Genomic DNA, 16,559 nt, shown 5'->3' on the forward strand with positions numbered 1-16,559 from the left:
TCATAGCATAAACGTTGGTAAATGTCATAAACGACACACTATTGGCAGGGGAAAAGAAGGGGAGTCAAATTTTTATTGACAACGGATTTACATGGTGGAAAAACATGCAGCTAAAATTCAGGGAACATTTGGACAATAAGAGACACAAGGTGTGGTCGCGTGGTCTAACTACAGGGCAATATGCGCAGGGCAAAAATAATCTAAAATCATCACGAACAGAACGGCGGAGGTACGGGTAAGCAGGGTTCATGTCGGTGTCATCAAAGGAAAGAGTTGGTTTTCTTTAACTCAGCTGATGCATTACCTTGCTGTTGTTGTTTACCGAATGCTCCATCTGACTGTCACACTGTGATTTTACTTGAGTAAACAGTTAATGAGTAACGTTTTGTGCGTGTACTCTCGTATAGCCCTACTTCGTATTGATGAGCTGATGATCTTTCAGTGTGTGTGTGTTGTGTATGTGACTGTCAGTCACAAGTTTATATTCTACGGATGTTGTTCAGTGCTGTATGTGCGTTCCCGGTTCCCTGTGTACTAGTGTTGTTCCGATACCATTTTTTGATCCCGATCCCGATACCGATACCTGACCGTGCAGTACTTGCCGATACCGAGTACCGATCCGATACCACGGCGTTTGAAAAAACAAAACAAAAAAACATGTTTTTTGAGCCGCATACTCACCTCAATGTAAAATTATTGCTAACACTTAGTCTGGCACTGCTCAAAACCTTTGTAAAACAGGAAAAAATACCAACAGAGAGTGAATACTATAGAACTTTTTTTTATTGTCTACCTGGTATGGTGACAAGAAAATCAACCCCTTATAAAACCTGAAATGTGGCTCTCATAGATGCCAATCAGTGCAATATCCATTTAAGATATAAAACAGTCGTAGTAGTAGTGCAACAGCAAGTGAACATTTACAAACAAAATAACTTTGGTACTTAAAAAAAAAAAAAAAAAAAAAATCGGATTTTTTTTTTGTTAGTACTCGCCGATACCGATACCAGCATTTTTGTGCGTATCGGTGGCCATGCCGATACTAGTATCGGTATCGGAACAACACTACTGTGTACTCTACTCTTGTGTACTTCATATTCGATGAGCTGATTATCTCTTGTGTACTTCATATTCGATGAGCTGATGATCTTTCTGTGTGTGTGTGTGTGTGTGTGTCTTAGCCTGTCAGTCACATGTAGGCTATATGTTCAGTGCTGTATGCGCGTTCCGCATGTTCTGCTGCAGTTGTGGGATATCTTGGTATTTGATCACCTTCTATATAAAATCACCTGACTTTAATGGCTTAACCACGATTTATTATTATTTATTTTTTTAAATGTTGCCACCCTCTGTTTGTTTTGAGCGCCCTTTGTTTTGAGCGCCAGTGCGCGTTTCATGCGCGTGCACGCCCAAAAAATGCGCGCGCTCTCCGCGTGCGAAAAAGAAACACTCCGCCACTAATGTAAAAAATCCTGGAGGAAACACTGTATAGTATGTTTTATAACCTGGCCTGTCCACACACACACACACACACACACACGCTAGTCTATCTACCACACACACACAGACTATGTACTACACACACACAGACTATGTACTACACACACAGGCTATGTACTACACACACAGGCTATGTACTACACACAAAGTCTATGTACCACACACACAGACTATGTACTACACACACAGACTATGTTATGACATGAGAATTAGAAAATTTGCCATTTAGCAGACGCTTTTAATCCAAAGCGACTTACACTTACGAATTACAGGGTCACTCCCCCTGGAGTAACTGAGGGTTAAGTACCTTACTCAAGGGCACACTAGTAGTGGTGTGGGTTCAGGCGGGATTTGAACTCACAGCCTTCCGATCACAAGTCCAACTCACTATCCTAGACCCCCACTACCCCTCTATGTACTACACACACAGACTATGTACCACACACAGACTATGTACTACACACACACAGACTATGTACCACAACCAAACTATGTACTACACACACAGACTATGTACCACACACACAGACTATGTACCACACACAAACTATGTACTACACACACAGACTATGTACCACACACACAGACTATGTACCACACACAAACTATGTACTACACACACAGACTATGTACTACACACACAGACTATCCCCTACCCCTAACCATCTCCCCTAAGCCTCCCACCCCCCTCCCCCCCCGGACATTGCTGCGTTACTGTGTTCCCCGTTTGTTAACTCTGTGTTCTATGTGCTCATGTTATCTGTTGCTTGTTGTTTCTGTGTTTTTAATTGTCAGCGTCTTTGAGCCTCGGAAAAGCGCTATATAAATACAATGAATTATTATTATTATTATTATTGTTATTATTATTATTATTATTATTATTATTATTATTATTATTATGTAAGGGCAGGAGTCAGCGGTGCTCAAACGGACTCTCCTACCCGCAGCTTGTGGCTCTGCGTCCGCACCGCCTTCCCCTGCCGCACCACGTCCACCGGGCCCTCGTTGATGGAGCAGTCAGCCTTGTGCCTCAGCCAGTCCTCATAGCCCTGGGAGAGAGAGGGAGGGGGGGCGGGAAGAGAGGAAGAGAGGGTGGGGGGGAGAGAGGGAGGAAGAGAGGGTGGGTGGGGGGGAGAGGGAGGAAGAGAGGGTGGGGGGGGAGAGAGAGAGGAAGAGAGGGTGGGGGGGGGGAGGGAAAAAGAGAGGGTGGGGGGAGAGAGGGAGGAAAAGAGGGTGGGGGGGAGAGAGGAAAAGAGGGTGGAGGGGAGAGGAAGAGAGGGTGGGGGGGAGAGAGGGAGGAAGAGAGGGTGGGGGAGAGAGGGAGGAAGAGAGGGTGGGGGGGAGAGAGGGAGGAAGAGAGGGTGGGGGAGAGAGGGAGGAAGAGAGGGTGGGGGGGAGAGAGGGAGGAAGAGAGGGTGGGGGTGAGAGAGGAAGAGAGGGTGGGGGGGAGAGAGGGAGGAAGAGAGGGTGGGGGGGAGAGAGGGAGGAAGAGAGGGTGGGGGGGAGAGAGGAAGAGAGGGTGGGGGGGGAGAGGGAGGAAGAGAGGGTGGGGGGGGAGGAAGAGAGGGTGGGGGGAGAGAGAGGAAGAGAGGGTGGGGGGGAGAGAGAGGAAGAGAGGGTGGGGGGGAGAGGGAGGGGGGTGGAAGAGAGGGTGGGGGGGAGAGGGAGGGGGGTGGAAGAGAGGGTGGGGGGGAGAGAAACACACAGAGGGATGAGCAGAGAGCACAAATGAGGCAGAGAAGAGGAGAGAGATGAAATAAAGAACAGGAGAGAGAGAGAGAGAGAGAGAGAGAGAGAGAGAGAGAGAGAGAGAGAGAGAGAGAGAGAGAGAGAAAAGGAGACAGATAAGAGAGAGAAGAAACAGAAAGTGGTACACAGATTAATGAGTGCTGCTGCGTTCCCCAGGCGCGTTGACCTGCTTCCAGCATGTCTACCCAACATGTCATCATCCTGTTAGATGAATGATTTAATAAGGTTCTGGGGCTTCCTGAGCCAGGAGTGATCCATCTATCAGTCACATCTGCCCCGGCTCCGACCCAGCGCACAACCAGCCTCTCCTCTCCAGGGAACCACACGCAGCAATCAACAGGAGACAACATTAATTATCATATTCTTCTTCAGATCACTGGGCTCATTCAAGGTTGTGTTTTTCATGTTTAATGAAGTGTGTGTGTGTGTGTGTGTGTGTGCGTGCCTGTGTGTGTGTGCCTGTGTCTGATGTGTGTGTGCCTGTGTGTGTGTGTGTGTGTGTGTGTATGTATGTGTGTGTGTGTGTGTGTGTGTGTGTGTGTGTGTGTGTGTGTGTGTGTGTGCATGAGTGCCTGTGTGTGTGTGTGTGTGTGTGTGTGTGTGCATGAGTGCCTGTGTGTGTGTGTGTGTGTGTGTGTGTCCTACCTGCTTAATGGCTGTGACAGTGATGACAAAGAAGAGAGGCATCCCGCTGGTGACAGGGCTGGTGGGCGTGTCGATAATAAGCTGTGGAAGAAAGAGGAAGAGAGGAAAAAAAAGGGGGGAAGAACAGAGAGAAGGGGAGAGCAAGTGGAAACAGCGGTCAGTCAGTATCGATGGGGGGGGGGTTGCATTTCAAAGTTGATCTAGTTTCACTCCTGGTCTCCATTCTTGTATCTGCACAGATCTAAAAACACCTGGAGCGGTCAAAGCTCCTCCCCCGGTGGTCTTCCACCGTAGTGTGGTCACCGGCCTTGTGTTTTTTTTTTTTTTTTCACACGGAGGGCAGACAATGCGAAGAGGAGGCATATTTAGACTATTGAGATGAATCTGTGTACCACTTTCTTTCTTCTCTCTCTTATCTGTCTCCTTTTGTTTCTTTCTCTCTCTCTCTCCTTTTCTTTATTTCATCTCTCTCCTCTCCCTCATTTGTGGTCCCTGCTCATCCCTCCGTGTAGTTCTCTTCCTCTCTACCCCCCCACCCTCTCTTCCTCCCTCTCCCCCCCACCCTCTCTTCCTCCCTCTCCCCCCCCCACCCTCTCTTCCTCTTGATACAAGGGGTTGCGCATCGTCATTCTACAACCGTGTAACCCACTGCGACGACGGCAAGTAAGATGCTAGGTTTGACACCTAACTGACCTGTACATAACGTTTGTTCTATATATTGTTATCAGACTGATACAGTTGCAAACCTGCCCGTCGAGTGGCTATTTGCATGAGAGCTGATCGTTCCGCGTGATTGGCCGGTCACAGAGCGGAGGATTTGCATGACCATCTGGCCCTCTCTCACCTGGACCAGGAAGATCACCAGGAAGTAGAAGTTGGCGATTCTTCTGAACTGCTCAAACAGGTTCTTGGGGATGAAGTTCCAGAACGTGTACTGTTGCAGAGAATAAGGACACAGTCAACCAACAGAACTCACACACACACACACACACACACACACACACAACACAAATAGACACACACACGGCACAATTGACACAATACACACAATACACACACACACACACACACACACACACACACACAATACACATAGCCAGCCAACCAAGAGGCAAGATATCCACAGTGTAGGTGTGATGAGTCTGCGTGACCACAGAGGTGGGGTGTGTGTGTGTGCTACCAGAGAACACAGTGTACACTAAAGCAACAAGGGAGCCTGACGGGAAGGAGCTCGACGTCGTCACAACCCATAATCAAAGCATGACGCAGACATCCCCGGCTCTCTATGTTGTCTACTCTTTCATTGTCAATCTCTAGAACGTTTAGAATGCTGATGATATGTGGTTGTCAGGGTGACAGTACGGGGTTATCTACGAGGTATAGCTAGCTAACCACGGAGCAGAGAAATGTCATCGTTATATCTGGATTCACAACAGTGAAGGTATCATTCCGTTTGCCGGGGATTAGCCGACGCAGTTGTCACGGTTACCGTTCGGAGGGGGGGTACAGCGCTTTGGACTCACCTTGGAGGAGACAATGCGGTTGTCAGGGTAGCGCTGAGGGATGTAGGCCTCAGTGCCCGGAGGGGGCTCTTTGTGACCGATGTACACCGTCCGATTGTCAACATAGTTCTCCTCTCCCTCACACTGAGAAAGAGAAAGAGAGAGAGAGAGAGATAGAGAGAGAGAGAGAGAGAGAGAGGGGGGGGGGTCTTTAGTTCAGTGTTTACTTTAATTGGCTTTAAATACATTTCCGTGTTGTTGAAAATCAATGTGCTAGTCAACTAACACAACTGTAACTAAATAGTTATAGTCCCCCCCCCCCCAAAAGCTAGCCTATAGTTAGCAGTGGGGATTACTCACCGAATCCATTGTGTTGCAGTATGTTGGCTTGACTAGCGAGTTTGTGTTGTGATTTTCAACAACATTGAAATGTATTTCTGTGTTAAAAAAGTCCGAACATTTTGACTGGAAACAGAAATGAACAGCGGTTGAGATTTGTCGCGGAACGCTGCAGCAACAGTCACTACCCTACTTTCAAAATGATTTTTTGACAAGGTCAATTTCCTGCCACGGAAACCTACACCCAGACATCAGGAATGTGTGTGTGTGTGTGTGTGTGTGTGTGTGTGCGCGTCTCTTCCTCTCTGCTTCTTCCTCATATTTCTATCTTTCAGTCTTTTATCATTCTGCCTCGTCCAAGACCTAGCCTCTACCCATCTTGGAATGATGGCCCCTAATCTTTAAAGGTGGCTCTTTATGTAAACAAGAGTTGAGGTCAATGTCAGTCAGTTCCTCCCCCCCCCCCCCCTCTCTCTCTCAATGCTGCCAACATGATTCACAACACATTTCAAAACACTGGTGCTGAGGAAGGAACACAAAACAGGAAGATGGAGACCTTGCACCAGACAGAATGCGCAGGTTTGGTGTTTTGCCAGCCATGCAGCCGCCCACCCACCAACCAACACACACCCTCTGAACCCCACACAAAGAGCTTCCTCCCTGACCAGGGCTGCGTGAGAGAGCCAGCCTCATAGGAGGTTCTGGGCCCACTCCAACAAACAAGATAAGAGACATGAGGTTGTTTAAGAGAGAGAGAGAGAGAGAGAGAGAGAGAGAGAGAGAGAGAGAGAGAGAGAGAAAGAGTAAGAGAGAGAGAGAGTCTAGAGAGAGAGAGAGAGAAAGAGAGAGAGAGAGAGAAAGAGTAAGAGAGAGAGAGAGAGAGAGAGAAAGAGAGAGAGTAGACGAGAGAGGGAGAGAGAGAAAGAGTAAGAGAGAGAGAGTCTAGAGAGAGAGAGAGAGAGAGAGGGGGGGGGGGGAGAGAGAGAGAGAGGGAGAGAGGGAGTGAGAGAGATAGAGAGAGAGAGATAGAGAGAGAGAGAGAGAGAGAGAGAGAGAGAGAGAGAGAGACCACAGGTGAACATTTACAAAATGTCAAACAATGACTTGGACAGAGCCATGGGCCAAGCTGCCTCTAACAACCAGTGCTCTGCTTTTAGTCATTAACAGAAAGTTACATTTACATTTTTACATTTTAGACATTTAGCAGACGCCTTTAATCAAAAGCGACAAAGCTTTATGTCTAAGCAACAGAATCATCCATACATCAGTGATCATAAAAGAAAAAATATATGCTAGGACCAGGGGCCAATGGCAGTCTCAATGCTAGAAGAAGGAAGAATTTGTATTATTCTTATTTTAGTCATTTAATTGATTAATTATTGTTTTTACAGTAGAGAAACTGTACAGGGGGGGTCGTGGGGCTGAAGAGGTCTTCAGGAGGGACAGCCAAGATGTAGCCTGAAGAGATGGGTCTGTGGTAGTGAGTGACTGAAGTCTTGATAGCAGTGGGAAGCTCGTTCCACCAGCGGGGCGCCAGGGCAGTGAAAATCCATGACCAGGTAGTGTAACTGCTGCATCCACGTAGAGGAGGCGGTACCAGGAGTGATCGGGCAGGGGGTTGGGCGCTGAATATTGCTTGCCAGTAAGGAGAGGCTGTTCCATTTGCTGCCCGGTAGGTCGAGCACCAGAGTCTTGAATTTGATGCGAGTTGCTACCGGGAGCCAGTGAAGGGTGCGCAGGGGGGGAAATGGGAGAATTTGGGGAGATTGAACACCAGGCGGGCGGCAGCATTCAAGATGACCTACAGGGGTCTGATAGCCGAGGCGGGGGGGCCTGGCCAAGAGTGGGTTGGAGTTGTAGAGGTTCTGGAAGTCGATACCGAAACCAAGTCTCTGTTTTCTGACTGAGGTAGATCGTTCCAGCACTCCCTCTTGGTAAATGGACTGACTTTTATACATTGGCCTCTCATTCACCCATTCATACGGACATTCACACACCAATGGCGGCATGCTACCGTGCAAGGCGCCGGCCCGCTCATTGGGAGCAATTTGGGGTTTCAGTGTCTTGCCCAAGGACACCTCGACATGGGGCCAGCCGGGGATCGGTCCGGCCTTGCGATCATTAGACGCCGGCTCTACCTCCTGAGCCACAGACTCTCTACCTCCTGAGCCAACCCTTCTTCAACATTCTGAAAGCACCTTGTGACGTTGACATTCTGAATACAACAGGGTGGTCTGAGCAGGCGGGTGAGCAGATTGCTGTTACTGATTAAACATCATCTGATATGATTTATTACTGATTAAACATCATCTGATATGATCTATTACTGATTAAACATAATCTGATATGATTTATTACTGATTAAACATCATCTGATATGATCTATTACTGATTAAACATCACCTGATATGATCTATTACTGATTAAACATCACCTGATATGATCCATTACTGATTAAACATCACCTGATATGATCTATTACTGATTAAACATCATATGATATGATCTATTACTGATTAAACATAATATGATATGATCTATTACTGATTAAACATAATATGATATGATCTATTACTGATTAAACATAATATGATATGATCTATTACTGATTAAACATAATATGATATGATGTGGGACGCAGCATCTTGATTAGACATTAGGCTCACAAGGCCTGAACGACAACATGAGAGCGTATTAGCATGAGATGTTATGCAGAGGCGTTGGTCATGTTGACACTGAAAGACCCCGCAACCCCTACAGCCCCCCCTCTCTGCCTCCCGTAGGAGTAAACTCATCCAACACTGATCAACAGGCATTTGGCAGTTGGGTAAAAATAGACATCAAGCCAAGAGAGGGTCAGTCGAAATTGGGCCCTCTCCAAAACACGAGGAACAGCGTGACAGAGAGAGAGAGAGAGAGAGAGAGAGAGAGAGAGAGAGAGAGAGAGACAGAGACAGAGAGAGAGAGAGAGAGAGAGAGAGAGGGGGGTATTTAGTTCAGTGTTCTCTTTAATTGTTGCAAACAGCCTTGACAAGGACATTGCGCTGGCCTGAATTGCAGAATATGTTAACAATTACCAGAGCAACAAAAAGTGAACTACAGCTGAGATGTGCTGAAAGACAGTAAGACAGAGAGACAGACAGACAGACAGACACACAGACAGACAGACAGACAGACAGACAGACATGAGATATAAAAGAATGTGAGAGATAATGGGATGGAAGGAAGATCAAAGGAGAATAAGAAGGAGAGAACCCAGGTAGAAAGAGAACCCAGGTAGAAAGCATTACATTACAGAGCGAAAGGGGGAGGATGGGAAAGGTACAAAGGAGTAATGGAAAGGAAGAAAGAAAGAGAGAGAGAGAGAGAGAGAGAGAGAGAGAGAGAGAGAGAGAGAGAGAGAGAGAGAGAGAGAGAGAGAGAGAGAGAGAGTGAAAGCAAAAGGGGTCTGGCTCAGAAAGAAAAGCAGTAACAGTAATAGCTGCCTCACGACAGGATGATGGATGACTCACACCAGGTCCTCAGTTAGGGGATATAAGAGAGACACGTCAAACTAAAACCCAATACCAACTCCCCTGTGTGTGTGTGTGTGTGTGTGTGTGTGTGTGTGTGTGTGTGTGTGTGTGTGTGCGCGTGTGTGCGCGTGTGTGTTGCATGATGAGACTCTAAGACTGCGTATCCAAAGGGACCCTGCTTCCAAAACATGCCTTAAATCTACTGGTTAGTAAGATCAGGTTTTACAATCCTCTCCCTCTCATCTTCTCCCCTCTCCTCCCTCTCCCCTTCCTCCTACCCCTCCCCGCCTCTCCTCCCTCTCTCCTCTCCTCTCCTCTCCTCTCCTCTCCTCTCCTCTCCTCTCCTCTCCGTGTCACGTTCTGAAAATGTGACAGAGAGAGAGAGAGAGAGAGAGAGAGAGAGAGAGAGAGAGAGAGAGAGAGAGAGAGAGAGAGAGAAAAGGAGGGCGTTGCGGTCTCTAGCTGTCTGATCATTAATCCCTTCTGATCCGTATCAAACCACATCCTGTGCCTCTGTTGCCACAGAGTGAGTGGCTGGCTGGCTGGCTGGTTGGTCAGCAGGTTGTTGGGGGGGGGGGGGGGGGGGGGGCTGTCAGTGGGTAGGTGGGGGGCCATGTTGGTTTCATGTATATGAATCAAAATCAACATGTTGTTGTTACATCATACGCCCACAGCCGAGAGGTCAGCTGGCCATAATGAGACGATGATGGGCTAAATCAGAGAGATACACCCTCCCACACCCCCCCCCCCCCCACACTCCCCCCCCACACACACACACTCCCCCCCCACCCGCACACACACTTTTCCTATCTAGAATCAGTTACCTCCTCCCCCAACACAAACATTAACAACGTATGGGGGCATAAGCATTTCCGACCTTTCTGACCCAACGAGGCTACTGTACAATCATCACCCCATAAACACTTTTTCATCCATCCCCCCCCCCCCACCTCTTGGCTGTGTTGGTGTCCCTACCCCAGACGCTGTCATAGAGGTATCCACCATTAAGCACCCTGATTAAACGTACACAGTTACATGCTAACTCCCCCCTGTCTATACACCCCCCTGTGAATAAGCCATAGTGTATAAGTATAAGTTCACATAATAGGTATTCTCAGATGTCTACCGATCACTTATCCCCCTATTTTTATTTATATCCCCCCCTATTTATGTCTATTTATGTCTCTTTTTTTTAAATTATTATCTTAGGACTGTGTTTGTTTGTTAGCACCTAGGGTTTGCATTTAAATTACGTTGTAGGCTACCTGTTACAATGACAATAAAGATCATTCATTCATTCAAACTAGCCCTGTTTGAGCCCCTCCTCCACTACCCCACACTGCCTTGCACAGTCACCCACACAGACATCATTAAGCAGGTATCGCCCGTTAACCTTCACGTTCACTCCCCCTGACTGAGCTTGAAGTACCCTCGCTCACTAACCCCACACTAGCGGAATGACCGAGAACGGTCACGCTCACGCACACGCACATAGACACGCACACACAGCCACAGCTACAGTCACACACAGACACAGACACACACACACAGCCGCAGCTACAGTCACACACAGACAGACACACACACACACACACACAGCCACAGCCACAGCCACAGCCACAGCTACAGCTACAGTCACACACAGACACACACACAGACACACACACAGACACACACACAGACACACACAGACACACACACAGACAGAGATACAGCCACACAACTCCAACCACAACCACAACCACAGCCAGACACACACACACACAGTATACATACAGAGACACACACAGTTCTCCTTTCGACCCGTAAGTGATATGGTGTGCACTGTGCAGCGGGTTTAACCTACTATTTGTAGACGAGAGGAAGACCAACAGCCAGACAGATACAGGATGGAGGGAGAGAGGGATGGAGCAAGACATGGACTCAGACAGTGTTCAGGTGTGGGTGGTGGACTAGGCCTGTAGCACGTTCACCATCCCCAACACAGCCGCACTCCCCCTGCCACTACTGATCAGTCATTAATTGTCATGGCAACACACTGCGGCGACAGAGAGTAAGGGGAGAGAGGGAGAGAGAGAGAGAGAGAGAGAGAGAGAGAGAGAGAGGGAGAGGGAGAGAGAGAGAGAGAGAGAGAGAGAGAGAGAGAGAGAGAGAGAGAGAGAGAGAGAGAGAGAGAGTGACAGACTGCTAGAGAATAGGGCTGTTACGATTATTCGACGTCATCGACGTCATCGATTACGTCAATACGTCGGTTGCCGTAAAATGCGTCGGTTAGTCGTAAAAAACAACATGGCTGCGACCAGTGCAAACACGGAGGCAGAGCTGGCCTACTCGAGCTGGCGGCTAAAAGACTTCGCCCACGATCGTCCAAAGTATGGGAGTACTTTACAAAAAAAGAAACCAATGGCAATGTGGTGGTCTGTAAACTGTGCAAAAATGAATTGGCCTATCACAGCAGTACGACTGCAATGAACGAGCACCTCAAGCGAAAGCATCCTGGAGCGCTTTGTGAAGACAGCCGCAAGCTAGCACCGTAAGTCAGCGTTGTATTTCTGTTCACTTTTCCGGCCGTGTATCAGTGAAAAATGGATAGCTACTAGCTGGCTAGCTACGGTAGCCTTACTAGCCTATTGTTATTGTGGTGCTCGCACCTACTGTACGTTATCTAGCTCGTAGCTCGCATGCTACGTTAGCATCAATTTAGCTATTCATAACATAGCAGCGAGAGTAAAGTTAGCTAGCCATGTAGCTACTAGCTAGCTATGTGTTGTGGTGATGGACAGACTTCTAAATGGCCATGTTGGCTAAACATAGCAGTGAGGTGGACATTAAGGGGCCTACACATGATAAGAAATGTGTGCTTTTTTTATTTTCAGGAAGCAAAGCAGTGTGGAAAACTTTTTCCACAAAAAGAGCACAACTCCATGCACACCCCAGATGGCTGCTCAGCTTTCTAACAGCATCTTACAGATGATCGTCAAGGACATGAGACCTGTTGCTATTGTGGAGGGTCAAGGCTTTCGTGAGATGATCAACACATTTGAAGTTAACTTTTATATTTTATAATATTATATTTTATGTTGAGATTGTTATTGTTAAAGATTGTTACTGAGAGTATACGGTATTCCGGTTAGAATGTCACTTTTTTACAGAATTTACTGCATTCCTTGCACTTTTCCTTTTACTTGAAGTTAACTTTTATATTTTATAATATAATATTTTATGTTGGACTGTAAGAAAGAGAGGATCTTTTTTGTTGTGTGGAATATTGCCCTGCAGTGCAAGAATAATTGAATAAAATACTGAAATGTTGATAAGAGAAGTTTTTGACATTTATTTGGGGAAAATTAAGTGATACATTAATCGAACAGCAAAAAAATAATCGTTAGACTAACCGTTAAATTAGTCGTTAGAATAACCGACTAATCGACAAAATAATCGTTAGATTAATCGTTAGAAAAATAGTCGTTTGGGACAGCCCTACTAGAGAATAAACGGCATACTACTAATGTTTATGGGTTATTTATTAAAAAGAAAAATATATATATATTTAACCTTTATTTGACCAGGTTAGTTTCATTAAGATTAACAATCTCTTTTACAAGAGAGAACTAGCCAAAATAGCAGCACACAAAGTTTCAGACACATTTAAAGTATAAAATGCAAGCAGACACACACACACACACACACACACACACACACACACACACACACTTACTACCCTAGCTTTAAACTCATTTAAAAGAGATGAGCTCTTGTCATTTCAGGACCTTTTTAAAGAGGTGCCTGTTTAATACCTGCAAAAAGAGAGCAGAATGCCTTCTTCTTTTCCTAATGCTTTCTCCTGGCCTGACCTAAGGGTTGCATAAGTCTCTAATCCAGCTGTGCTACTTTTCTCCCCTTCTCATCCTCTCCTCCTTTCACCTCAGACTGCAGTCATGTCACAGACCCCTCATTAAAATCACTGAATGTGTTTACCTGAAACCCACACACTCATTACTTCTTAAAATCAAACAACAATCCCCTAGCCCAAACACACACACACACACACACACACACACACACACACACGCACGCACGTACAGAGCTCTGTCTCCCACCAAAGTGTTACACCCCCTCTCTTCACAAGGCTTCAGTCCCAGAGAGAGGGGAGCATGGACAGGAATAGATTACCCTTACATAGCCCTTAGCTCTGTTAGCTTTGGAGCAACCCAAACAACCACCTGAGCGCTCCCTTTCAGTTCTCCTCGGCCTCGCAGACATTAAAGCTGCAGCCTGCCACCTTCAGCTGTGATCTTAACAGAAGCTGCTCTAAACCCACCAGCCCCCCCTAGCCCTAAACCCCCCGGGTCCTATAATCTCCCCTCACACCTTCTCAGATCAGAGGAATGGTCACTCCCCTGGATCAGACCTGGAGACATCACACATAGCAGCAGAGAGGTGTGAGGAGCTTTACACCACACACACAGTCACACACACACACGCACACACACACACAGAGGGGGGAAGGGTGGGAGAGAGAGAGAGAGATGGAGAGGGATGAAGTCGGACAGAGAGAGGGGGAGAGGTGCAGAGAAAGGGGTAGAGACAAGGGGACACAGAGAGAAAGAGAAAATAGCTATAATATAGAGAGTGAGACAGAGAGAAGTTAGCAATGTTATTTTAGATGGTTGGCTTGTATGGTGGTGTGGTGTGGGTTAGGGATATATTTAAAGGAAGCAGTATGTCTATGTTTCATACTGAAGGCCTTGGAGGACCACCATCATCTTGTATCATAAATACCCCCCCCCCCAACACACATGTAGTTCCTTGGGCTCTCCTGCCCAGCACTGCTCTTATTACATGCCTACAAAGGGCAGTCTACAGGAGGGAGCGGACACACACACACACACACACACACACACACACACTTGTAAACAGACCACTACTACAGAACCAAGGTCTGTTACTACAGAACCAATGTGTGTTACTACAGAGCCCCAACACGCAGTCACACACAAACAACCAAGGTGTGACAAGAACTGCTGCTTTGAAATCAGTCTAAATGGATGCAGAACGCCCAACAACATTTGATCAACAACTCAATAAATGAACGAACGTATTTATGTACGTATTTAACACTTCCTTCCCCGTGTGTGTGTGTTGCCATGGTGACGTGGTGATGGAGGAGAGAGAGATGAAGGGATTCGGGGGCAGAGAGAGGGATGAAAGGGGAATTCAATGACCCCTACTGCTCCTCTCTGCCTCGCTTGTGAATCTGATTTCCCTTGACATTAGACACAGTGGGACATCAGTCATACCCCCCCCAATGCTCGCTCACTCTCTCTATCTCTCTCTCTCTCTCACACACACACACACACACACACACACTCACACACACACAGTTTGACACACACACACAAGAGCAGGGCGTGACTATTTGAATGTGATTCATCAGAGTTGGAACAAATCAGATGATAGGACTTGTTCACCTGTGTTGTAGATGAAAACAGTAAACCAGGTTGGAAGAGAGTCAGTGGCCTGGCTGGTTCCTCTTCATGTGTCTTCCTCATTAGAGCCCTAGCAGCTGTCTCCTGTCCTGGCTCTACTAATGCCACGGACCGGCATGGCTGGAACTCATCACCATCATCAACAACGTCATTATACCAGCCATATCCTGTTGTTTGCCCTGATTAGAGCTACTGTAATGTATGCTCTCTCTGAGTCTGTGTGTGTGTGTGTGTGTGTGTGTGTGTGTGTGTGTGTGTGTGTGTGTGTGTGTGTGTGTGTGTGTGTGTGTGTGTGTGTGTGTGTGTGTGTGTGTGTGTGTGTGTGTGTGTGTGCGTGCGTGCGTGCGTGCGTGCGTGCGTGCGTGCGTGCGTGTGTGTGTGTCTGTGTGTATGTGTCTGCCCCTTTTACTTTCTAACTTTTTCAGTTGGTCTCTTTCTATGTATGTCCCTCTTTTACTTTCTCTCTCTCTCTCTCTCTCTCTCTCTCTCTCTCTCTCTCTCTCTCTCTCTCTCTCTCTCTCTCTCTCTCTCATGTGACTTCAAGGGAATGCCATTTCCGAGAGCCTAAAGTGCACTCCTGTTGAATGCATATGGGCAACAATCACAGCAGGGACAACACCTGCCTGGCCATTAGGTCACAGAAACAGTATTGTAAACAGCCTGAAACATACAAAAACAACTTGTCTCATTAGCCTAACTAACTACTTTACTGTTACAGGGTTTCTCAAACATTTGGACATCCAACACTGCCACTTCATAGGGACCCCGTACCTCAAAGCATAATAATTATAATAATAATAAAGGCCAAGTTCGTTTCTCTGCTACACACCCACCCGTCACATACATGCGTGCATCTGGATAAACGAGCACATTCGCCATTCAACACGAAAACAAAGTGCAGTGGCCTGTCAGTGGCCCCTCGTTCTACTTTGAAAACACCTCTGATGAAATGTTTATCATAATAGATGAAATGTTTATCATAACAGATGAAATGTTTATCATAATAGATGAAATGTTTATCATAATAGATTAAATGTTTATCATAATTGATGAAATGTTTATCATAATAGATGAAATGTTGATCATAATAGATCAAATGTTTATCATAATAGATCAAACTCCCCCTTACGGACCAAGTCCTCGGCCTGACAGACCTTGTCTCAATTTCAACTGTATGCGCAACATAGCCTACACACACAACAATGTAGCAGAATAGTTAACAGAAGTTGCAGGAACAGTTCCTCTAGTAGTGAGACTGTAACAGTGATGCTGCAGCAATGGTCGACGGGGTGACTTACGTATCTGATGATGAGATTCCGCAGCACGCTAAAATCCATCCTTCCTGGCAGCTCCCCGGTAGCTATTCTTTACTGTGCACTTCCAAGTCTCATCGGATCTTTACACAGACCTGCTACCTTTTCTGTTCGCCATGCATGTTCCCGCATCCATCGCTCACCACCGCTCTGTCTCCATCTAAGATAAGCGTGAGAAGCAGCGGTCTTTTCCAGTCGGCTGTTCCGATGTTCATGTCATGCTTTTTAGCGTTTTTGGACAGACATGCAACTGATCAGTGTACCGGTGGTGCATAGTTATGTTCCCACACACACAACGAATAAACCTGGTAAAAAACAAAACGGTGAATTCAAAACCAATGCATATCTTCTTTTCGCAGGTTCCGCTATGTAAGGTGTATTCTTTTATTTTAGAATCCTCTTGCACACTTTGCCTTTCCCCCCAGTCCCGCTCTGTAATTTTCGGTCTATTATGGTGTTGCTTGCTTCAGAACAGAGCAAAAGCACTACCCCCCAAACCAAACGTCA

General features: G+C 46.6%; 1 protein-coding gene across 1 annotated transcript in view; it reads right to left on the minus strand.

Moving 5' to 3' along the window:
• The window catches only part of LOC308161684 (phospholipid-transporting ATPase IH-like), a gene marked incomplete at both ends in the record, with an annotated part of 41,635 nt that extends 25,559 nt beyond the window's left edge, over positions 1 to 16,076 (minus strand). Inside the window, 5 exons of the mRNA XM_080535730.1 lie at positions 2,442 to 2,549; positions 3,895 to 3,975; positions 4,739 to 4,828; positions 5,418 to 5,540; positions 16,038 to 16,076. Coding sequence (XP_080391856.1) covers positions 2,442 to 2,549; positions 3,895 to 3,975; positions 4,739 to 4,828; positions 5,418 to 5,540; positions 16,038 to 16,076 — 441 coding nt within the window. The remainder of the gene's footprint in view (positions 1 to 2,441; positions 2,550 to 3,894; positions 3,976 to 4,738; positions 4,829 to 5,417; positions 5,541 to 16,037) is intronic.
• Positions 16,077 to 16,559: the final 483 nt, after the last annotated feature.

This window comes from Nansenia antarctica (assembly GCF_963989245.1).
Source record: "Nansenia antarctica genome assembly, chromosome: 7".
Lineage (NCBI taxonomy): Eukaryota > Metazoa > Chordata > Actinopteri > Argentiniformes > Microstomatidae > Nansenia > Nansenia antarctica.